Source organism: Chiloscyllium punctatum, chromosome 42 (assembly GCF_047496795.1).
Source record: "Chiloscyllium punctatum isolate Juve2018m chromosome 42, sChiPun1.3, whole genome shotgun sequence".
NCBI classification, from domain to species: Eukaryota; Metazoa; Chordata; class Chondrichthyes; order Orectolobiformes; family Hemiscylliidae; genus Chiloscyllium; species Chiloscyllium punctatum.
In genome coordinates this window covers 34759336-34781290 of record NC_092780.1, presented here as the reverse complement: position 1 = coordinate 34781290, position 21955 = coordinate 34759336, and the positions used below count along the sequence as shown (strand labels likewise).

Here is a 21955-nt window from a genome sequence, read left to right as displayed (position 1 = left end):
ATGGCAAGTCCAGTTCAGTTTCTGGTCAACGATAACCTCGCAGGATGTTGATAGTGGGGAATTCAGTGATGGTAACACCATTGAATGCAATGTTGTGGTGGTTAGATTAACCCTTATTGGAAATGGTCATTGCCTGGCTTTTTTTTGGCTTGAATGTATTTGCTGTTTGTCAGCCTAAGCCTGGATGTTTTCCAGGTGTTGATGCATTTGAACATAGGCTGCTTAAGTATGTTAGGAGGGAATGGTACTGAATACTGTGAAACCATTGACGAGCATCCCCACTTGATTGAAGAAAGGTCATTGAAGCAGCTGAAGATAATTGGGACTAGGACACTACAAAAGGAACTTCTGCAGAGATGTCCTGGAGTTGAGATGAGTGACCTCCAACGACCGCAACTATCTTATGTGTCTGGTATGACTCCAATTAGTGGAGAGTTTACCCCCAAATACCCATTGATTCCACTTCTGCTAGGGCTCTTAGATGCCATATCTGGTCATATGCAGCCTTGATGTCAAGAGCTGTCACTTTGGCCTTGATTCTGGAATTCAACTCTTTTGCAGCACAATGGTTAGCACTGCTGGGAACCCAGGTTTGATTCCAGCCTCTGTGGAGTTTGCAAGTCCACTCAGTATCTGCATAGGTTAAATCTTGATGCTCCAATTCCCCCTCCCCCAACCCAAAGAAATGCAGGTTATGTGGATTGGCCATCCCAAATTGTCTGTAGTGTCCAGAAATCTATAGGATAGGTGGACTAGCCATGGTAAAAACTCCATGTGGGGTTATGAGGACAGGGTGAATCTGTGTGGGATGCTCTTTGGAGGGTCAGTGCAGATCCATTGGGCCAAATGGCCATTTTCTGAACTGAGGTTTCTATGATTCATGTTCAAACTACGACTGCAGTGAAGTCAAGAACTGTGGCCCAGGCAGAACTCAAGCTAGGTATCATTGAACAGGTTATTACTGAGCAAGGAGAAAGTGAGAACTGCAGATGCTGGAGATCGGAGCTTAAAAATGTGTTGCTGGAAAAGTGCAGCAGGTCAGACAGCATCAAAAGAACAGGAGAATTGACGTTTCGGGCATAAGCCCTTCTTTAATGCTGCCTGACCTGCTGCGCTTTTCCAGCTACACATTTTTAAGCTTATTACTGAGCAAGTCTACTTGATAACAGTGGTGATGACAGCTTCCATCTCTTTCCTGATGATCGAAAGTTGACTGATGGGGAGGTAATTGGCTTGGTTGAGTTTGTTCTGCAGTTTGTGTACAGGACGTATCTGGGCAATTTTCAACATTGTCGGGTACAAATCAGTGTTGTAAAAGTAGTGGGACAGCTTGGCTAGGGGTGCGGCAAGTTCTGGTGCACAAGTCTTCAGTACTATTGCAGGAATGTTGCCAGGGCCCATAGTCTTCACAGTATCCAATGTCTCAAACTGTTTCTTTATCAGTGGAGTGAATTGCATTGGTTGAAGACTGGCATCTCATGGTGGGACCCCTGGAGGAGGCTGAGGTGGATTACCCACTCTGCATTTCCGGCTAAAGGTTGCTGGAAATACTTCTGCTTTACCCTTTTCTTGGAATCTTGAGAAATATCCAATATCTCTTCAGTTAGTTTTCAATAATTAGCCCAGTTCGTAACAACCTTTTAGTGAGCAGAACAACTAATTAAAATGTTTGGTTTTACATTTGCTGAGCTGCCCTGATGTGCCTCAGTCACAAAGAGTAAAATGATACAGCCTTTGGGGTTGGTGTAATGCCAATGAAAGTTCTGAGCAAATGGTCTAATTCGACTGGAGCGAGGTGTGGGCAGTGAGACGCTTTTTCTTACTAGAGAAAATGGTTCTGGATAGACAATTCCACCTAAATGTGAGGCATTCATTATGAAATGAGCGTTGGAAAAGATTAGGACGGCGTTCCTTGGAGCAGGGGTAACCTTGTGAAGATTTTCAAAAGGATTAGTTTAGATAAGAAGAAGTAGTAGTTCTGTGATTAGATCATTAATCAAAAATTATAGGACGAAAATAATTCTGAAATATCTAGATTGGAAATAAGTTCTTTTCCAAGATATTGGAATCTCTGATGCTGTACCCAATAAGATGGTGGAGGTTGATTGCATAAATTGTTTAAGAAAGAAATTGGTCAGATTCTTACAAATAAGAAACTTAACCTGGGTTGTGTTAAAGAAAGACTGTGTTTTCTGCCAGTTCAATTGCAGAAAGTGCTCTCAACACAAATGCAAGTTCTACCATTAAAAGTTAGTATTTTATAATTTAAATTTTCGACTGGATCCGTACGGACCTGACATAACTTTGTTAACTAATTGATATCACAACCAAAGGTTCTCCACCATCGGGTTAGCCCGGAGGTAAGGGGATTGGAATGTGTGGACTGCAATGATGAGGTAAGTGAAAGTAAGTACTGCAGATGCTGGAGTTCAGAGTCAAGATTAGAGTGAGGCAGCAACAGTGGGTTTACCAATTCCGGTTCCAGTGCAGACCTGCTGCATCGCAGTGACATTAGCAGCACCAGATTCTTGTTGAAGTACACTTTGAATAAAAATTTAAAGTGGGTTGTGTGGAAGTAAGGATGGCAGTTTTCTGTGCTGTTAAGTTTATATATAGGGAGCTAAACACAATCTGTTACTTCCAGATGGTCACCATGGTCTGCCAATTGCAAGCATTTTTAAAATTGAATTCCTTTGCCTTTCCTTACAGGTCTGACTTTTTCACAAGGAAGAACTATCAAGGTCACAACCTGTCTTTTTAAATGGAAACTGTTTTGTGTTGCTACAATATAATTATCATATAAAAACTGAAATGCCACATGTTGTTCACAGATGAGAATGAAAAAGCAATTATTTGCCCAGATGGAGGGTCTGAGTGTCCTGATGGCTCAACATGTTGCATACTTCCAAACCAGCTGTGGGGGTGCTGCCCTTTAGAAAAGGTATAGTTTGATCAATAATTTCATTTTAGCTCTGAGGTATTGTGTATTTTAACTAAATGATTGAGCATTCGAAACCTGTGTTGATAAATTGTGAAATGCAGTGCTATAAATCACTCAAATTAATTCAGTAAATTTTGTGGATAGGCTATTGCAAAAGCCCAGCTGCTGAGGGAAGGCAACTATTTCCTATGTCCTATGTTACTCTGTAACTCTTAACAGTTTGACCCATATGTGACTAATTGTTTGACTGTCTAAGTTCCAAGGTAGGAAAATTCCAAAATAACTTTGCAGGAAAGCTGGTTAAAAAATTTGTTTTCTGGTTTATAACAAACTCTTTTGACTTTTTTCATGCTTTCTTCTCATGAAAACGTAAAAGGGGCTAGTATTACAGTGGATAAGTTGGCTTTTAACTTTAATGGTGTGATGTTCAGAAATTTAGAAGAACATGTTAAAGATAGTTGCCGCCTGCCTTTAAAAAACTAATAGAATGGATTATGAAATATGTGTACATTATTTATCAGCTTTTTGATGAGTAAATATTTCATGCTGAAAACACAGAATAAGCTCCTGTACATTTTGCTTTATCACTTCTTGTGTAGGCTGTGTGCTGTGAGGATCGTTTGCACTGCTGCCCTTCTGAAACCAGATGTGACCTGAAACAGTCCAAATGTGTGTCTCAATTTGGTATGACGGAAATGTGGAAAAAGTTTCCAGCTTTCAGGAGATTTACAATGCAGGATACTAATGGTATTGCAAATTTTATTGTTATTTAGCCGCATAGTCCAAACTCTAATTAATAGAAGGATTCATCCAGATTAGATTTTGTTAATTATTAACCACAGTGGCACAGTGGTTAGCACTGCTGCCTCACAGCATCAGAGGTCTGAGTTCAATTCCCACCTCCGGCAACTGTCTGTATGGAGTTTGCACGTTCTCCCCGTGTCTGCGTGGGTTTCCTCCCACAGTCCAAAAAATGTGCAGGTTAGGTGAATTGGCTATGCTAAATTGCCCATATTGTTAGGTGAAGGGGTAAATGTAGGGGAATGGGCTGGGGGGGGTTGCTCTTCGGAAGGTTGGTGTGGACTTGTTGGGCCGAAGGGCCTGTTTCCACACTGTAAGTAATCTAATCTAATCTAGTTTCTTATAATATTGTTCACAATGGAAAATAAATTCCTAGGATGATCATTTAAATATCTTCTTTTCTGCTGATCATTGTTTTTGTACCTTTAATATGCTTGTGTCACTTCAGCAATTGAAGCCATATTGAGCTAAGACAAGGATAATCTATTCTGTATGAAAGGTGCCTTTTTCCCTTGTAGCTCAAAATCAATCCAGATATTAAAATGAAGTTAGAGGGTCCAGTTATGATGGCATCCTGAGCATTATTGGATTGTCTGTGGAGATAAAATAGTTAGGTTAACTATTTTCCAAGGGCAGCAGAAGACCAATGGATCAGCTGGTCTATGCATTTTTTTTGAGAGAGTTTGTAGTGAAAGAAACTACCAGTTGACATTTGTTTGCAGGTCAAGAGAAATGTGTATATGAAAAAATGTGCATGGGACTTAAAATGTTAATTGTTTCTCTCTCCAGAGATGCTGCCAGATCTAAGTTTCTTCAGTGCTTAGTTTTTATTGTAATCCATTTCCATTCCTAGCTTGATAGGCTTAACTTGGCCAATTTCCTCCGAATGCTTCCAGTGAATTGTTATTCACCATATGTGCTGACATCTTAAGAGAAAGAAACTATGGGCATTTCCTGTGGTGAGGGAGTCCTAAGCGAAGTGTTTAAAATTATAGTTAGACAAAGGCTTTTCCAGGGTGATATCAGAATTAGCGCTTCACACACAACATAATGGAGAGCTGAAACACTATCCAAAGAGCTGATGATGTTTAATTAGATTACTTACAGTGTGGAAACGGGCCCTTCGGCCCAACAAGTCCACACCGACCCTCCGAAGAGCAACTCACTCAGACCCATTCCCCTACATTTACCCCTTCACCTAACACTATGGGCAATTTAGCACGGCCAATTTACCTAACCTGAACATTTTTTGGACTGTGGGAGGAAACCAGAGCACCCGGAGGAAACCCACACAGACACAGGGAGAATGTGCAAACTCCACACAGACAGTTGCCTGAGGCGGGAATTGAACCCGGGTCTCTGGCGCTGTGAGGCAGCAGTGCTAACCACTGTGCCACCATGCCGCCCACAGTTCATCATAAACTTCAAAAAAAAAGCTAATAGACTTTTCTTACACAGTCTTTTAAAAACGTTTCCTCTGTGTATCTTCTGCTTTCGCCACCAATAATAATTGAAGTGCTCACATAAGATTGAGCTCGTCTATTCAACTCCCTTTGCCGCTAACATTCATTCCTTGGACCACCAGGCAAAACATCCTCCAAGATTCCCTCAGACATTCCTAGCCCTGAATACTGTTATCGTTCCCTGAAGTCTATTCTGCCTCCGATCATGAGCTGATTGTTATGAGTCCCACTTCTTGCTTCTTCAAATGCTCCCAACAAACTGCTGATGATTTAACTTCCTTTACTGACCTCAGCGTTAGTTGATATTGTTAATAGTTCTCCCTGTTCTGGTACTGCTTCTCTCAAATTTTCCAAACATCAGTCCTCTCTTTGGATCAAAGGCTCGGAATTTTTTGTCCATCTTTGCAACTACCACCCCGTCACCAATTTCCGTTTCCTCTTGATTCTTTGAACATTCAGCCATCTTCCATAAGCCACGCCCTCCTTTCCTGGAATTTCATATTGGAATTCCTCCAATCAAATTTCCATTCTACCATTTAGGAGCAAAATACTGCAGATGCTGGAATCTGTACAGAAAATAAAACATGCTGGAGATCACAGTGGGCCAGGCAGCAAGCATGGAGAGAAAGCAAGCTTATGTTTCGAGTCCAGATCACTGTTCTTCAGACCTGACATGAAATGTGGAGGGGATAGACTGGTGGGGGAGAGGGAGGAGTGCCTTAGGAGAAAGGATGCTGATAGTTCAGATTAAAGGATTGGAATGTGTGAATTGCAGAACCATGGTGTGTCTAATTGCTAAACTGGAAAGAACAGCCAGTCTTGGTGACAGAGAATATAACAAGTAAAGCTAAAAGAAGGGGAAGGAATGGGAGTGGGTTCACAATTTGAAGGTTTTGAAGATGTTCCATTCCATCATTGTTCTGAAACAATCTTAATGTCACATATAACATCCAGTAGGAAAGGTAAACTATCCCTTCTCATCCATTGAGCCTTTGATGCTGTTGTTCTTTGTTTCTGCTCCTGAAACTTTGTCAGCTAACATACATGCGTCACTAGTAACAGGACCATTGTTTCTGAATTGCAAATGTGCCTATGCCTATGTCTAATATCCCAGTAGTGGATGAGGAGAAATTTCTTCTAACTAAATGTTGGGAGTACCAAAGCTATTGTCTTTGAACCCCACTACAATTACTTCCTTAGTCACCAACTCCATCCCTCACTCTGGCATCTGTCTGCTACTGAATAGATAAAATTTTCTAGATAAAATATTGGAAAAACTCAGCAGCTCTGGTAGCATCTGTGAAGAAAAAAACAGTTAACGTTTTGCATCTGAAATGAGTTTTCTTAGGTTCCTGCAATCTACAAGAACTGATCATCACAAATAAACAGATTTCACAATAGGTATCAAATTCCTTTCAGTGAAATTGCACAGCCATTCTGGTAAACCCCAGGAGTTATTAAATGAATAATGGCTTAGTGAATGAGGTAAATTTATTATTTCTTCTTGCAATCTGGACTTCAAAGAAACAAATACATTATAACCTATCAACTATTCAAACACTGTACTGCCTGGTTTCTCATCTGCCACTTTCCAAAAACTTTAGCTCATTGAAATTTCTGTAACATGCATCAAGTCCCATTCATCCATTGCCCTGTGCTCTGGTTAACTGATTACTCCATTTTAAACTACTTCCACTTATTTTTGTAACTCCCCTCATGATCCTCTTTCTTTGTAGTTTTCCACAGGTCTACAAGCTTTGTCTGCGCTACACCAATTCTAGCCTTTCTCATGACCCTGGTTTTAATCACTTTGATTGTTGAAACTCTGATCTCTGAAGCTTCTGCTCTAAATCTTTGTCTCTGCAATGTCCTTAATTCATACCTCATTAACTAAGCCATTATTCATTTAGTAACTCCTGTACATGACAAAGTGTCAAATTTGGCGTGAAAACATTGGTGCAAAGTGCCCTGTTATATTTTACTGCCCTAACTGTGACCTATTATTATGGACCCCATGGAGGTAATGGAGTTCACACTGCAGATCTGCCTTGCCCTCATCAAATAATGTAACAGGCTTGAGAGACTGAATGGCCTACACTTGATTCTGTGTTTCAGTTTGAAAACGGAAAAGCAGTTCACAACATTTAACCTGACCCTTTTTTTGTTGTTTATACTAACCGCTATAATTCTTTTCTCTCTCTTGGTCAAATTTTCTACCCTGTGGACAAAATTTAACTTTTTCAACATTTGAAAGAAATCTGCCATAACGTCAATCTATCCTTTCACAACTAAACCTCCTCTGCTATCTAAAGTTAGCACTAGTGGACTACTGCAGGCATCACTGCTTGGATCCCAGCTATTCACAATATACGTTAATGATTTAGTTTAGGGATCTAAATGTAAATCTCCAAGTTTACAGGAGACACAAAGCTGGGAGGATGGGTGGATGAGCTGTGAGCAGCATGGAGAGATGCTCAAAAGTTTTGGACAAGTTAAGTACATGGGCAAATCTATGGAAGATGATGTATAATGTGGGTAATTGTGAGGTTATCCACTTTGGAGCTCCTAGAAGTCTATAAATGATTTACCCGATAGAGTTTTCAGAACTAAGATTCACAGTTTAAGGATATGGGTAAGCTATTTTGGACTGAGGTGGAGTGAAGTTTCTTCATCCAGAGAGTAGTGAGCCTCTGGAATTTTCTGTCACAGAAAGCAATTGAAACCAAAGCATTGAATGTCTTCAGTGAGAAATTTGGTATAGTTCTTGGAACTGAAGGGATCAAAGGGTGTGGGGGAGAAAGTAGGAATGAAGCATGAGTTGGATGATCAGCCGCGATCATGTTAAATGGTGGAGCAGGTTTGAAGGGCCAAATAGCCTATTCCTGCTCCTTTGATTTAAGTTGTACATGGAACTAGGGCTAGATATTTCAATCAGATGAGGCTCAATTGGTCAGTCCACAAAAACAAAATAGTCGATTGCTTTCAGAGCACCATTGAAGGAAATATTATTGTTGAGATTACTGATTTTTGTTTTGTTCCCGTGTATGTTGTGTTTAATGTGTATAATGTCCACTTATTTCTCTTTCTCTTGTTCCTATGCTCCACCATGTGACACCATTAGATTTTTGTCTTCCATTAATTAATTATCTTATTTGCTTTTGTAGTTCAATATGTGTGGTGCAATGAAACAGTGTTCTGCCCTGATAATAATACTTGCTGTAAGCTGGCTTCAGGAGAATTTGGATGCTGTCCTGCACCAAAGGTAAGAGACAATTACCTGTCCATTTGAAATACAATGGCATGCTTCAATCTTTCTCCCAAGGGCCACGACAGTTCTGCTACAACTCAGTGGTATTCAAATATTTTATCTTTTCCTGACACTGAGTTTAAATGTTGTTCTGAATAGAAGGCATGTACTTCAAAGATCCTTACTTGCTAGTTTTTGAAAGCTAATCTTCCCTTGCATCTATTTTCCTTGTCATTTAAGGTTGCAGATTATGAAAAGGTTGAAACTTTGGCAAGTTGTTTTGAAGTACACCTCGTTAATAGCACACTCTGCAACTACAATTGCCAGTAACGAAACAGTGGATGTTTAAAATGGGTATAAGAGGAAAGCCGGGATATGACAGACCAGTTAGCCTACCATATGTGGAGGGGAATTGTTGGAGTCTGTAAACATGTGGTAACTAAACAGTTCAGATTTTCAGTTAATCAGGGTGAGCCAGCATGGACTCATGACAGGTGAGAACCCTTGCTGATTTTTCATTCTTTTTCTTTTTCTTTATTAATTTTGGTTTGGAACTGTGAGCTAAAATGACTTAGGACTGTGGGTAACAGCTTGTGTTAAAAAGAAAGCAGACCAAACAAACTTTTGTTTATTTGTGAAGCCAGGCCTGAAAGTTCATTACAGGTTAGTTCCTGATGAAAAGATTCTGTAGATGCTTTGTCACAGTGGAAGGGCCTTATGCTCAAGCAGATAGCAAAAGTTGGCTACTACAGGTATAAGATCCTTTATCCGAAATGCTCGGGACCAGCTGTTTTTGGGAGTTCGGAATTTTTTGGTTTTCAGAATGTAGCCGTTTAATGGTGAAAGTTTAAAAAATCTTACTGGAGAAGTAGACTTCTAAGTAAGAATGTGCTTGGCCACGCCCCCCCCCCCATCGCGTCTCCGTGACATGCATCAAGTGGGTGTTGACCTGGGGGCATTCGCCGAGAAACCCCAGGCCTGTCAGTGCTTGGCCATGCCCCCCATGTTGCATCTGTATGACACACATAAAGTGGGTATCGACTTGGGTAAACTGTTAGCATGCCAAACAATCTTGTTAATGAGAAAACAACTTCACAAAAAAACCTTCAGATTTCTGACCTTTTCAGTTTTTGGATGTTCGGATAAAGCATCTTGTACCTGCAATGAGATTCGTACGTGGGAATTGGTTCCAGCAAGTGTGGAAAAGACTTTGTGCTGAAGCAGATGGAGATACTGAATGGTAACAGGGACTTGTGGAGTAGACAGACAATCTGTCAGGGAGTGGCTAGAGTTTGAACTGGGTTTTGGGCTGTTCTTTCAGGAATAAAGATTCTGGCTGTTGATGCTGCAGCATGAAGATTTGAAAGCTCCCTGCTTAACCTCCCATGAACAGCTTTTGGAAGCTCAGAGAATAGAAAATGAAATTATAAGTATTAGAGCCTCCATCTGAGAGAACTATAAAGGGGACCCTAATCAACATCAGAAAAATCAACCACACAAAAAAAATCTTTTATGCCTGTGGAACAATGCATCTTGAAAACCACTTAGGTAATCTGGCTAGTTTTGTATTTTCTTTTACTTATTCCATGACTTTTTTTTAATCTATCTTTTGTGAATAGTGCTGAAAATAAAGGCTATTGGGTTTAAATGATGAACATTTTGGTTACTTTTTTTTAATTTTGATCTGCCAAAGTTAACATATTGTTAATAAATTGCTAGTCTTTGTTTAAAATGTAATGGGTGGCAGGAATCGATTATTTGCAGAATCTGAGATGGGTTATTCTGGTTCGGAACCTTGCGGGTCAATTTTGAGTGCTTTAGAAGGTTTTAATTTAACTGCATTGCAAATATAGAAGTAGAAAGGCAGATTTGGTTCAGCTGTCTGTCTCCATATTGTAACATAGGTGATGCCTGACAAACCATTCTGAATTTTTTGAAGTGGTGGTGGGCAGGGAATATCTATAGATTTTGTTTATATGAACTTCCCAAGAAATCATTTGTTCAAGTCCCGCCGAAGATGTTAACTAAAGTAAAAGCCCAGGGAACTTAGGGTATATTATTGATACAGCTGGGACATTGGTTGAGTTGCAGGAAACAAAGTAGGAATAATGGGTAGATACTCAAATTGGCAGAATGTGGCCAGTAAGGATCCATAAGGATCTGTGAGGGTCTCAATTATTTATTAACATTTTGAATAAAATGACTTGCACCAAAAGTCGTATATCCAAATTGAATGACAAAAAGTTATGTGGTATTGTAGACACTGTAGATGGTAATGTAAAAATTACAATGTGTAATTGATAGTTTAAGCGAATGGGTTAAACTGTGGCAGATTAATTTCAATGTAAGCATATTGGACTGAGAAAGGAGAGATCAGGGTTCTTTCCAGATGGTATGAACTTAAATGCAGTGGATAGCCAAAAAAAGGTTGGTGGTTCAGGTACAAGATTAGAGTGGTGCTGGAAAAGCACTGCAGAGCATCTGAGGAGCTGGAAAATTGACGTTTCAGGCAAAAGCCCTGAACCATTCCTGATGAAGGGCTTTTGCCCAAAACGTCAATTTTCCTGCTTCTTGGATGCTGCCTGACTTGCTGTGCTTTTCCAGCATCTGCACTACCCACTTCTGCCTGGTGGTTCAGGTACGTGCATCTTTAAAATGCCATGAACAGGTGCATAAAATAATCAAGAAAGCTACTGCTGGCCTTGATATATAGAGGACTGGAGCATAATGATGCTGAAAGTCTGCTGTCGTTATACAAAACCCTGGTTAGACCCCACTTGCAGTACTGAGAGCAGATTTAGGCACCACACCTTAGGAAGAATATATTGTTCTTGGAGGGAGTACAACATAGGTTTTCAAGAATGATACCTGGCTTCAGGTATTATGCTGTGAGGAGAGATTATACAAATTGGACCTGTTTTCTCTAGAATTTACAAAGTTAAAGAATGATTTGTTGTAGTCTTTGGGAATGGGCAGGGTAGATAAACTATTTCCGCTGGGTGGAGATTCTAGAACTAGAGGGCATCATCTGAGAATTTGGGTTAGACTATTCAGGAGAGATGTTGGAAAGCACTTTTATACATAAAGAATGGTAGATGTTTGGAACACTCTTCCAACTTGGTCAGTTGTAACTTTGAATAGGAGAGAACTTTTTTTGTTAAGCAAAGGTATTAAGAAATATGGGCCAAAGGCAAGTGTATGGATTAGGTCCAGATTAGCCATGATCTCCTTGAATGGAGTAACAGGCTCAAGGGACTGAATGGCCTTCTCCTGTCCCTGCGACCCTGTGAGTGTTAGAACTGCACTCATCCAGACCAGTAGAAAGAATCACACCATGACTTGCACATTTCATTTGATAGGTAGGCTTTAGCGAGTTAGGTGTTGAGTTATATGCTGCAAAAAAGCAGGCCTCTGATCTGCTCTTATACCCTAGATGGGCTGGGTTTGTGGTCAACGGTGATATCCTGCATGGCGGTGGTAGGGGAGACCTTTTTTTACACTTTCTTTTGTTGGAGTTGGTTATTGCCTGGTATTCGTATGATGTAAATGTTACCTGCCAGTTTTCAGTCCATGTGGCTTTTTTTCTGCCCAAAATGCCCCACTTCGCATTTCGTTAATGTAGTTTATTGTGGGTATTAGTTTACTAATGACACTTCCTTTCTGCAAGCTTATCAAGACTGTCTGTCATTGCAGTCTTCCCTATGTTAACTGTACTGACCTCCCTAATTCATTGTCCCCAAATGATGAATCCAAACTTCCTGTAAATGGTAATTAACAGTGGTTCCAGCAGCTATTATTGTGGAGCATGGAAACAGGAGTAGGCCATTGTGGTTGCTCAGCCTTTCAATTCGATCATGGCCAATCATTTACCTCCTAGTAATTTAACTGTATCACCTCCCCCATATCCTCCTATCCATTGATGTTATTGCCTCAAAAAATCTAAGGATTTCTGCTTTGAACATGCAAAGTGATCAAGCTTCTTTGGTCCTCTGGATCGAGAATTCCAAAACATTATCACACTCTGATGTATTTCCTCCGCATGTCTGTCTTAAGTGGCTTAACAGCAATCCTGGATTTTGTTCTTTGATTTAACCAGCCAGAGAAATATCTGTGAGCTACCATGTTGTGCTCTAAGAATTTTCTAAGTAACTATCACTTTTGACCACTTACTGCACTCAATAAATAGTTTTATTTAACCCATATATACTACTATTTTGTGGCCAGCTTACTCTTTATTCTGTTTCTTATCTCTTGACTCCACATATTTTGGTCTTAGTCTTGAGTTTACCATAGAGACCAAGTGAAATGCATTTTACTATGTTTTCTTTGCCATTCACAGAATCTGCTGGCTTAGCCAGCATTTATTGTGACCCTAATTGTCTTTGCGAAGATGGTGCTGAGTGCTGCATTGAACTCCTATGGTTCATATGGTACAGATAGAACCCTGTCCTGTTAAAGCAGTTCCACATTTTAGACCTGGAATAGTGAAGGTTTAGCAATGTTATTCCTGTGTTTCTGTTGTGGAGTCATACAGCATGGAAATAGTTAAAAATCACACAACACCAGGTTATAGTCCAACAGGTTTAATTGGAAGCACACTAGCTTTCGGAGCGACACTCCTTTCGCTCCGAAAGCTAGTGTGCTTCCAATTAAACCTGTTGGACTATAACCTGGTGTTGTGTGATTTTTAACTTTGTACACCCCAGTCCAACACCGGCATCTCCAAAACATGGAAATAGGCCTTCAGGCCCAACTTGTCCATGCTGACCTGAAATGAACTAGTCCCATTTAGCTGCACTTGGCCTGTTTCTCTCTAAATATTTCCTATCCATGTACCCTTGTCCTTCTCGATGGTAGAGGAAAATGCAATTGAAGAGGCTTTGGTGAGTTTTGACAGTGCATCTTTCTTATAAGTGGTGCACACTACTGCTTCTGAGTTGGTGGTGGGGGTTAAATATTGAAGTTGATGGACGGGCTGCAAATCAAGCAGGCTGCTTTATCCAATAAACAATAAGACGTAGGAGCCTAAATTGGCTATGGCCCATTGCATCTACTCCACCACTCAATGAAATCGTGGATGATCTGATGATTCTCAACTCCACTTTGCTGCCTTAACCCTATAACCCTTTATTTCCTGAATGATTAAAAACTATTCTATCTCAGCTTGAATAAACATAGCAACCCAGACTTGACAGCTCTCTGTGGGGAAAGAATTCCACCGATTCATCATCCTAAGAAAAAATTTCTTCTTATATCTCTCTCAAATGGGTCACTCCTCATTCAAGGATTATGCCCTATGGACCGAATTCTCCCACAGGGTAAACAACTTTTGAGCATCTACCCTCTCAAATTCCTCAAAAGCCTGATTTTTAAAAAAATAAGGAGCCGCCTTATTCTTCTAGACTGTAATGAACGCAAGCCTAATCTGCCAAATCTCTGCTCTTCTAAAAATCCTGAGGTTGGGATCAACCTGCTCCAACAGCAATATGAATTTCTTTAGATACTAGGACCAAAATTGTCAACAGTATTCCAAATGTGTTGTGACTCATGTTTGTACAGTTTTAACTAACTTTCCTATTCCTGTTCTCTGAGATAAAGGCCAATATTCCATTTGCCTTCCTTATAGTACAGAACTTGAAACAACAGCTTTTTGATTCATGCACTAGGATGCCCAAATTCCACTGTACCACAGCTTTCTGCAGTCTTTCTCCATTCAAGTGACATTCCACTTTTCAATTCCTACCAAAGTGCATAACCTCACCCTTTCTCACATTGTATTCGATCTACAAAGTCTGTCTATACCCCTCTTTATACTCCCATGGCATCCTCATTACTTGTCTTTCCACTTAATTTTGTGTCATCCACAAACATGATGTTAGTACATTTACTTCCGTCTTCCAAGTCATTAATATACCTTGTACGATTGTGGGCCCTGCATGGATCCCTTTGGCATTCCATAGTTGCAGGTTGCCATCCTGAAAGTTTCCTCTTTATCCCAACTCTGTTTTCTATTTGTTAGCCCATCCTCTAACCATGCTAATAAACTACCCCAAGCCATGGGCTTTTATCTGAAGTAACCTTTTGTGTGATACTTCGTAGAATGCCACTTGGAAATTCGAATATATTCCATATAATGGTTAACCTCCTTCTACCCTGCTTGTTACCACCTCAGAGGCTTTAATAAATACGTCAGGCATGATTTCCTTTCATAGAGCCATCCTTGCTCTGCTTGATTGTTATGGCTATCTAAAAGCTCTTATTATATCCTTTATACTCAACTCATTTATAACATTTTCCCAATGACTGATGTTAAATAAACTGGCCTACAGTCTTTTTTCTTTGTCTTTTTCCTTTTTAAATAAAGGTGTTCCAATGGCAGTTTTCCAATCCTCTGGATTTATTCTGAATCTAAGGATTTTTGGAAAATTACTACCAATGCATCTGTTATCTCTGCAGCTACTTCCTTTTCAATCCTAGTATAAATTCATTATGTTCAGGGGACTTATTGGCCTTTAGGTCCATTAGCTTCCCTGGTATTTGTTTCTTCTAGTGATAGTTCGTATTTACTTCCTTTTATTTCGCTCAAGTTTTGACAACTTTTAAATCATTAAATTTATCACTAAGTTTTGGTACACAAATTTTTAGTATGATATGGATAAATGTAAGATTGTTGACTTTGGAAGGAGAAATAGGAAGGCACATTATTCTCTTAATGGAGATATTTTGAGAAAATGAAAGGTGTAATGTGATCTGGGTGTTCTTGATCACCAGTCACAAAGTGAGCATGCAGTACAGCAGTTGGTGAAGAAGGTCTTCATAGTAAAATGATTCAAAAACAGGAGCAGAAATATCTTGCTGCAATTGTGCAGGACCTTGATGAGACCCACCCAGAGTATTGTGTGCTGAATGTCAAAGGCCAATAGTTAGACTCTTGCTTATTGGAGATGGTTATTGCATGGCATTTTTTGTGGTGCAAATGTTACTTGCCACTCACCAGCCCAAGCTGGAATTTTCTCCAGGTGTTTCTGTATTTTGACGCAGACTGCTTCAGTATCTTAGAAGTCGCAAATAGTCCTGAACTTTGTGGTAATGTGATGGTGTAAACTTCAGAAATTTGATGACTGGTCATGAATTGAAAGAAACAACAATAACTCATTCTGGGATAAACTGTTAAGAGTCCAGGACAAACTGTTATTCCAGAATCGAAAGAAATTCGCCATGCCTGGGAGAAGTCGTCAAAGCTACGTAAACAGCTTTTAACACTTCCTGATAAATGGCTGCTGTATAGCATGATCACAAGAGTTAATAACAGGAAAGCTGTGCCTTTGAAAAGACAGTTGAAGCCAAATGTAACAAGGAACAGGGAAGCTATTTCTGACCAGGAAGCATGCTGCAGATTTGATAGCTCCAGAGGAGCAGTCAATGTTTTGGACGAAAGAATCTAAAGGATCATTAATAATGTCATACCACAAACTTGGAGAACAGAAAAATCCAACTCCAGGACACATCTAGAAACAGACACTGTTGATTGGGATCATGGGTAATAACTAGTTGGATTGTGAAACTTGACTTGGTTACTTTGGGGTCTTATTTGGTTGATAGGCACAATAAAGTTCCAAGCAATTGTTTCAGTACTTGATTGTGAGGTTTCTTAAAAAGTAGCTAAATTAAAGATAGCTTGTGGTAATTTAACCACAACAGTAATTATTAACGAAGATCCCCACTCCTGATCTTTTGATGGAGGGAAGGTGATGCAACAGCTGAGGAACTCTTGCAGTGAATTTCTGGGGTTAAGATGATTTTCCCTCAGCAACCATAACCACCTTCCTTACCATCTGACTCCAACCAGGGAGAATGTTTTTCCTGATGCTGTGTTTGATCAGAGCTTCTTTGAAGCCATGCTCTCTGAAATGCTGCCTCTCTTCCCCTCATGAGTTCCAGTTCCTTGTACCAAGGCTATGATAGTTAGGATCTAGATTAGAGTGGTGCTGGAGAAGCGCAGGAAGTCAGGCAACATCCAGGGAGCAGGAAAATCGACATTTCAGGCAAAAGCCCTTCATCAGTAATGAAGCATGGAGCCTCTGGGCTGGAGAGATAAATGGGAGGGATGGGGTGGGGCTGGGGAGAAGGCTGCTAAGAGTGCAGTAGGTGGATGGAGGTGGGGATGAAGGTGATAGGTCAGAGAGGAAGGGTGGAGTGGGGAGGTGGGAAGGAAGATTGGCAGGTAGGGCAGGTCATGAGGATGGTGCTGAGCTGGCAGGTTAGAACTGGGGTGAATGAGGAAACTGGTGGAAGTCCACATTGATGCCCGGGGGCTGAAGTGTTCAGAGGCAGAAGATGAGGCGTTCTTCCTCTAGGCATTGGGTGGTTTGGGAGCGGCGGTGGAGGAGGCCCAGGACCTGCATGTCCTCAGCAGAGTGGGAGGGGGGAGTTGAAATATTCAACCACGGGACAGTGGGATTGATTGGCATGGGTGACCCAGAGATGTTCCCTAAAGTGCTCTGCAAGAAGGCGTCCAGACTCCCCAGTGTAAAGGAGAGCAACAAATACAACAAATGACATTGATGGATGCGCGGGTGAAAGTTTGATGGATGTGGAAGGCTCCTTTGGGGCCTTGGATGAAGACTAGGGGTGAGGTGTGGGCGCAGGTTTTGCAATTCCTGCAGTGGCAGGGGAAGGTGCCAGGAGGGGAGGGTCGGTTGTTGGGCATTGACCTGACCAGGTAGTCACTGAGGGAACGGTCTTTGCAGAAGGCAGAAAGGGGTGGGCAGGGAATTATATTCCTGGTGGTGGGGTCCGTTTGGAGGTGGCAGAAATGTCGGCGCATGGCGCAGTTTATGCGGAGATTGGCAGGGTGGAAGGTGAGGACCAGGAGGGGTTCTGTCCTTGTTGCGGTTAGAGGGGGGTGGGGTTTGATGACGGAGGTGCGGGACATGGATGAGATGCGTTGGAGGGCTTCTTCAACCACATGGGAAGGGAAATTACGGTCTTTAAAGAAGAAGGCCATCTGGTGTGTTCTGTGGTGGAACTGGTCCTCCTGGGAGCAGATACAGCAGAGGCGGAGGAATTGGGAATACGGATAGCATTTTTGCAGGAGGTAGGGTCGGATGAGGTGTAATCCAGGTAGCTGTGGGAGTCGGTAGATTTCTAAAAAATATCAGTGTTAAGTTGGTCGCCATTGATGGAGATGGAGAGGTCCAGGAAGGGGAAGGAGGTGTCAGAGATGGTCCAGGTGAATTTAAAGTCTGGGTGGAATGTATTAGTGATGTTGATTAACTCCTCAACCTCCTCGCGGGAGCACGAGGTGGCGCCGATGCAGTCATCAATGCAGCAGAGGAAGAGGTGGGGAGTGGTGCTGGCGTAATTATGGAAGATGGACTGTTCTAAGTAGCCAACAAAGAGACAGGCATAGCTGGAGCCCATCTGGGTGCCCATGGCTACCCCTTTCATCTGGAGGGAGGATTCGATGGAGAAATTGTTAAGGGTGAGTCAGGAACTGAGTGGCCCTGGTAGAACCCAAACTAGCTGTCATTGTGGAAGTAATTGTTGAGTAAATGATACTTGAAACTATTGATGACATTCTATCACTTGGCTAATAAATGAGAGTAGACTGTTTGATTGTGCTCGGTTGAATTTGCCCTCCTTTTTATGGACAGGGCATACCTGTGCAATTCTCCACCTTGCTAGTAAATGCCAATGTGCAACACTACTGGAGCAACTTGACTAGGGGTGTGGCTAGTTCTAGAGCACAAGTCTTCAATTCTATTGACAGTATGTTGCAGTATCAAGTCTTCAGTCATTTTTTGACATCATATGAACATTGGCTTAAGCTTGGTATCTATGATGTTTGGAATTTATGGAAGAGGCCATGAAGGATCATCTAGTCAGCACCTCTGGCTGAAGGTGCTTCAAATACTGCAAGATTGTCTTGTAAGCTCCTTTGCTGGCCTGCCCCAATTTTGAGGATTGGGACATTTATAAAATATCCTCCTGTTATTTGTTAAATTGTCCACCACTTTCGTGACTGCATGTGGCAGGACTTCTGGCTTGGATCTGACATGGGATTGTTGGGTTGTGGATTGATTAGCTCTGTCAAATCTGTTTATGCTGCTTGGCATGCAAATTGTCCTGGCTGTGTTGCAATTTCAACAGGATAGCGCCTTATTTTTAGGTCTGCTTGGTGAGAGTCCTGGTATGCCATTATTTGCGGCTTCGGGAGAGGTAAGCACTGAAAGAATAGTTACGGTGCAACTCTGCCAGTAATGACTTGAAATACAAATGTTGACATAATTGTAGGTCAGAAAGTTTAAAATGATGTTTGTACCTCAAAAGCAACTTTTACAGGAGAAAATTTGGGATTGTGATTAATTTATCGCGTGTTCTTTTATCCCCATTAGGCAGTTTGCTGCGAAGACCAGGTACATTGTTGTCCTCATGGCTTCAAATGTGATTCGGAAGGACACTGCTACCAGAGGGGCATCTCTATCCCATGGATGACCAAGACTCCATCTATTGTGCAAGTTACAGTGAGGGATGTCAAGTGTGATGAAACCAAGAGCTGTGCTGACAATCAAACATGCTGCAAGGGCTCTTCAGGAGGTTGGGCGTGCTGCCCCATTCCACAGGTTGGTTTTAAGAACAAAAATCTTGACCAGAACACTTGAAACCGTATCTATGATAATATGCAGAATCTTTGTGAGAGGTACATTTTCAAAGCTGTGGGTGAAGATCTATTGTTACAGTAATAGTATCAGCACCTTAATTTGGCTTTTAGCTGAAAAAGAGTTTTGTGTAAGCTGGAGGGGAAGTGGAGTTAAGAATGTACATTCAGTAACGTTGCCCAATAAACCTTATTACTGAAAAATGGAATATCAGGAATGCTAAGGATATCTGGTTTCCTCTTTTCCCCCCCCCCCCCCCCCCTACTTTTAATGCCTGCAAAGCGGAATGTTCAACTGTCACCCCCTTCTATCTACCACTGGAATGTACCGCTGCTGTATGAACTGCTGTGTACACATCACCACAAGCAAAGGTTGAGGAAGCTCTGGATGTGCTGTATTCCACTACTAACGCCCTGAGGCCCTGGTTATTGTAACTGGCGACTTTAATCAAGCCAATCTAAGGAAAGTGTTGCTGGAGTACCACCAGAACATTACCTGCTCCACCAGGGGCACGAACATTTTAGACCACTGTTACACCACTGGGAAGGATGTGTCCCGCTCCATCCCCTGCCCTCATTTTGGGAACTCCAACCACAATGCCATGCTTCTCCCGGCTTACAGGCAAATACTCTAGCCAGGAGGCTTCCTTGTGGATATAGGTCCAGTGCTGGTTGGAGGAGGCAGAGGATCAACTCCAGTGCTGTCTGGAATCGGCAGATTGGGACATTTTCAAACTGTCCACTGGTACCTTGGATGACTATGCCACCATTGTCACAGACTTTAACAGCAAATGCGTGGAGGACTGCATACCGAGGAAGTCAATGCGGATGTACCCCAGCAGGAATCCCTGGATGAATCAGGACATAGAGAACCTGCTCAAAACCAGGCGTGAGGCCTTCAGATCAGGGGACCCACTCAAATATAAGAAATCTAAGTATGACCTTCGCAGAGCCATTAAGACAGCCAAGGATCAATACCGATCCAAACTAGAGACCCAGACAGACACCCAGCGATTATGGCAAGGACTGAATGACATCATAGGTTCTAAAAAGAGACAGTGCAAGATGGCAGGCAATGACAACGCCTCAAAGCCTTCTATGCTAGTTTTGAGCAGAATAAGTCCTGACGAACCTGTCCCAACATCAGATGTCAGATCAGTTTTCCTTTGTGTGAATTCAGGGAAAGTGATGGGACCAGATGGAGTACCAGGCTGTGCACTCAGAGCATGCGCAGATCAACTGGCAGAGGTGTTCTGGGACATCTTCAACCTCTCCCTGCAGCAGTCCCCTGTCCCTGCCTGCTTCAAAAGGGCCAACATCATCCTGTGCCTAAGGCTGCTCATGCAGCATGCCTCAATGACTACCGCCCAGTGACCCTCACCTCGGTGGTCATGAAGTGCTTTGAAAGGCTGGTCATGGCATTAATCACCTCAAGCCTCCCCACGACTCTTGACCACTCCAATTTGCATATCGGAACAACAGATCCATATCACTTGCCCTTCACTCCTCCCTCAAACATCTTGACACCAAGAACAGCTGCATAAGAATCCTACTCATTGACTACAGTTTAACCTTTAACACTATTACCCCCTTGAGACTGATTACTAAACTTAGTGATGTCGGATTAAACCCCCCTCTCTGCAACTGGATCCTCAGTTTCCTGACCCACAGACCACAATCAGTGAAGAATGGGGACAATCTTTCATTGTCACTTACACAGGAGCCCCCGGCATGTGCACTCAGCCCCCTGCTGTACACAGTGTATACCCATGACTGCAATTCCATTTACAAGTTTGCTGATGACACCACCATAGTCGGTGAAATCTCAGACAGAGACGAAACAGACGGGAGGTGGAAGACCTGGAAAAATGGTGCTCTAGCTCTCAATGCCAGCAAAACCAAGGAACTCGTTATTGACTTTCAGTGGGATGTTACTCATGCCCCCCTACACATTAACAGCACAGAGGTGGAATGTGTGAAGCTTGTCAAGCTTTTGGGAGTGGTCATCCACAACAACCTTTCTTGGACTCTTCATGTGGACGCATTGGTTACAAAGGCCCAACAACATCTCCCCTTCCTCAGGCAGCTGAGGAAATTTGGCATGACGGTGAATACCCTTGCTGACTTTTACAGGTGCGCCATCGAGAGCATTCTGTCTGGATGTATCACTACCTGGTATGGCCAGTACACCATTCAACATCGGAGATGGTTACAGAGAATAGTGAGCTCGGCCCGAACAATCACAAAGGCCAACCTCCCATGTGTAGAATCCATCTACCTGACTTGCTGTCAAGGAAAGGCTGCCAGCATTTTTAACCATTCCATTCCACCCTGGCAATGTTTTTCTACAACCTGTACCATCAGGGAGAAGGTATAGAAGCCTGAACACCCTCCCAAGCCGGTTTCGCAACAGTTTCTACCCTACTGTTGTTAGAATACTGAATGGATTCTCAAACTCTTAACATGTCCCTGTATCTGTGTTTTTGTTTTTCCTGCTGTTTACCTATGATTTACTATCTATGCTATTTAACTCTGCGATCTGCCAGTATTGCTTGCAAGACAAAGCTTTTCATTGTGCCTCGGTATATGTGACAATAAATTCAATTCAATTCAGTGTTCATGCATGTTTCCAACAGTTAAACACTATCCACTGTGTAACACAAATCCATCTGCAGTTCAGAATACCAGCTGGAGGTATGTTTCTTTTCCCATTGACATATGACCCCCAAAAGATAGGTCACCCAAAATATCCACACATATGATGCATCAAAAACCATCTGGAAACTGGAAAGAGCCAGATTTGAAATGCAGTGAATGCTGTGATTAAATAAAACTTAATATAT

The 21955-nt window shown here is 41.9% G+C and overlaps 1 protein-coding gene across 5 annotated transcripts in view; it reads left to right on the top strand.

The window, feature by feature from the left end:
* The window catches only part of LOC140465886 (progranulin-like), a 106521-nt gene that overhangs the window by 51697 nt on the left and 32869 nt on the right, over positions 1-21955 (top strand). For all 5 annotated transcript variants that reach the window (XM_072561783.1, XM_072561782.1, XM_072561784.1 and 2 more), the window contains exons 6-9: positions 2832-2941; positions 3541-3688; positions 8370-8467; positions 18850-19077. In XM_072561783.1, the coding sequence (XP_072417884.1) occupies positions 2832-2941; positions 3541-3688; positions 8370-8467; positions 18850-19077 (584 nt within the window). The remainder of the gene's footprint in view (positions 1-2831; positions 2942-3540; positions 3689-8369; positions 8468-18849; positions 19078-21955) is intronic.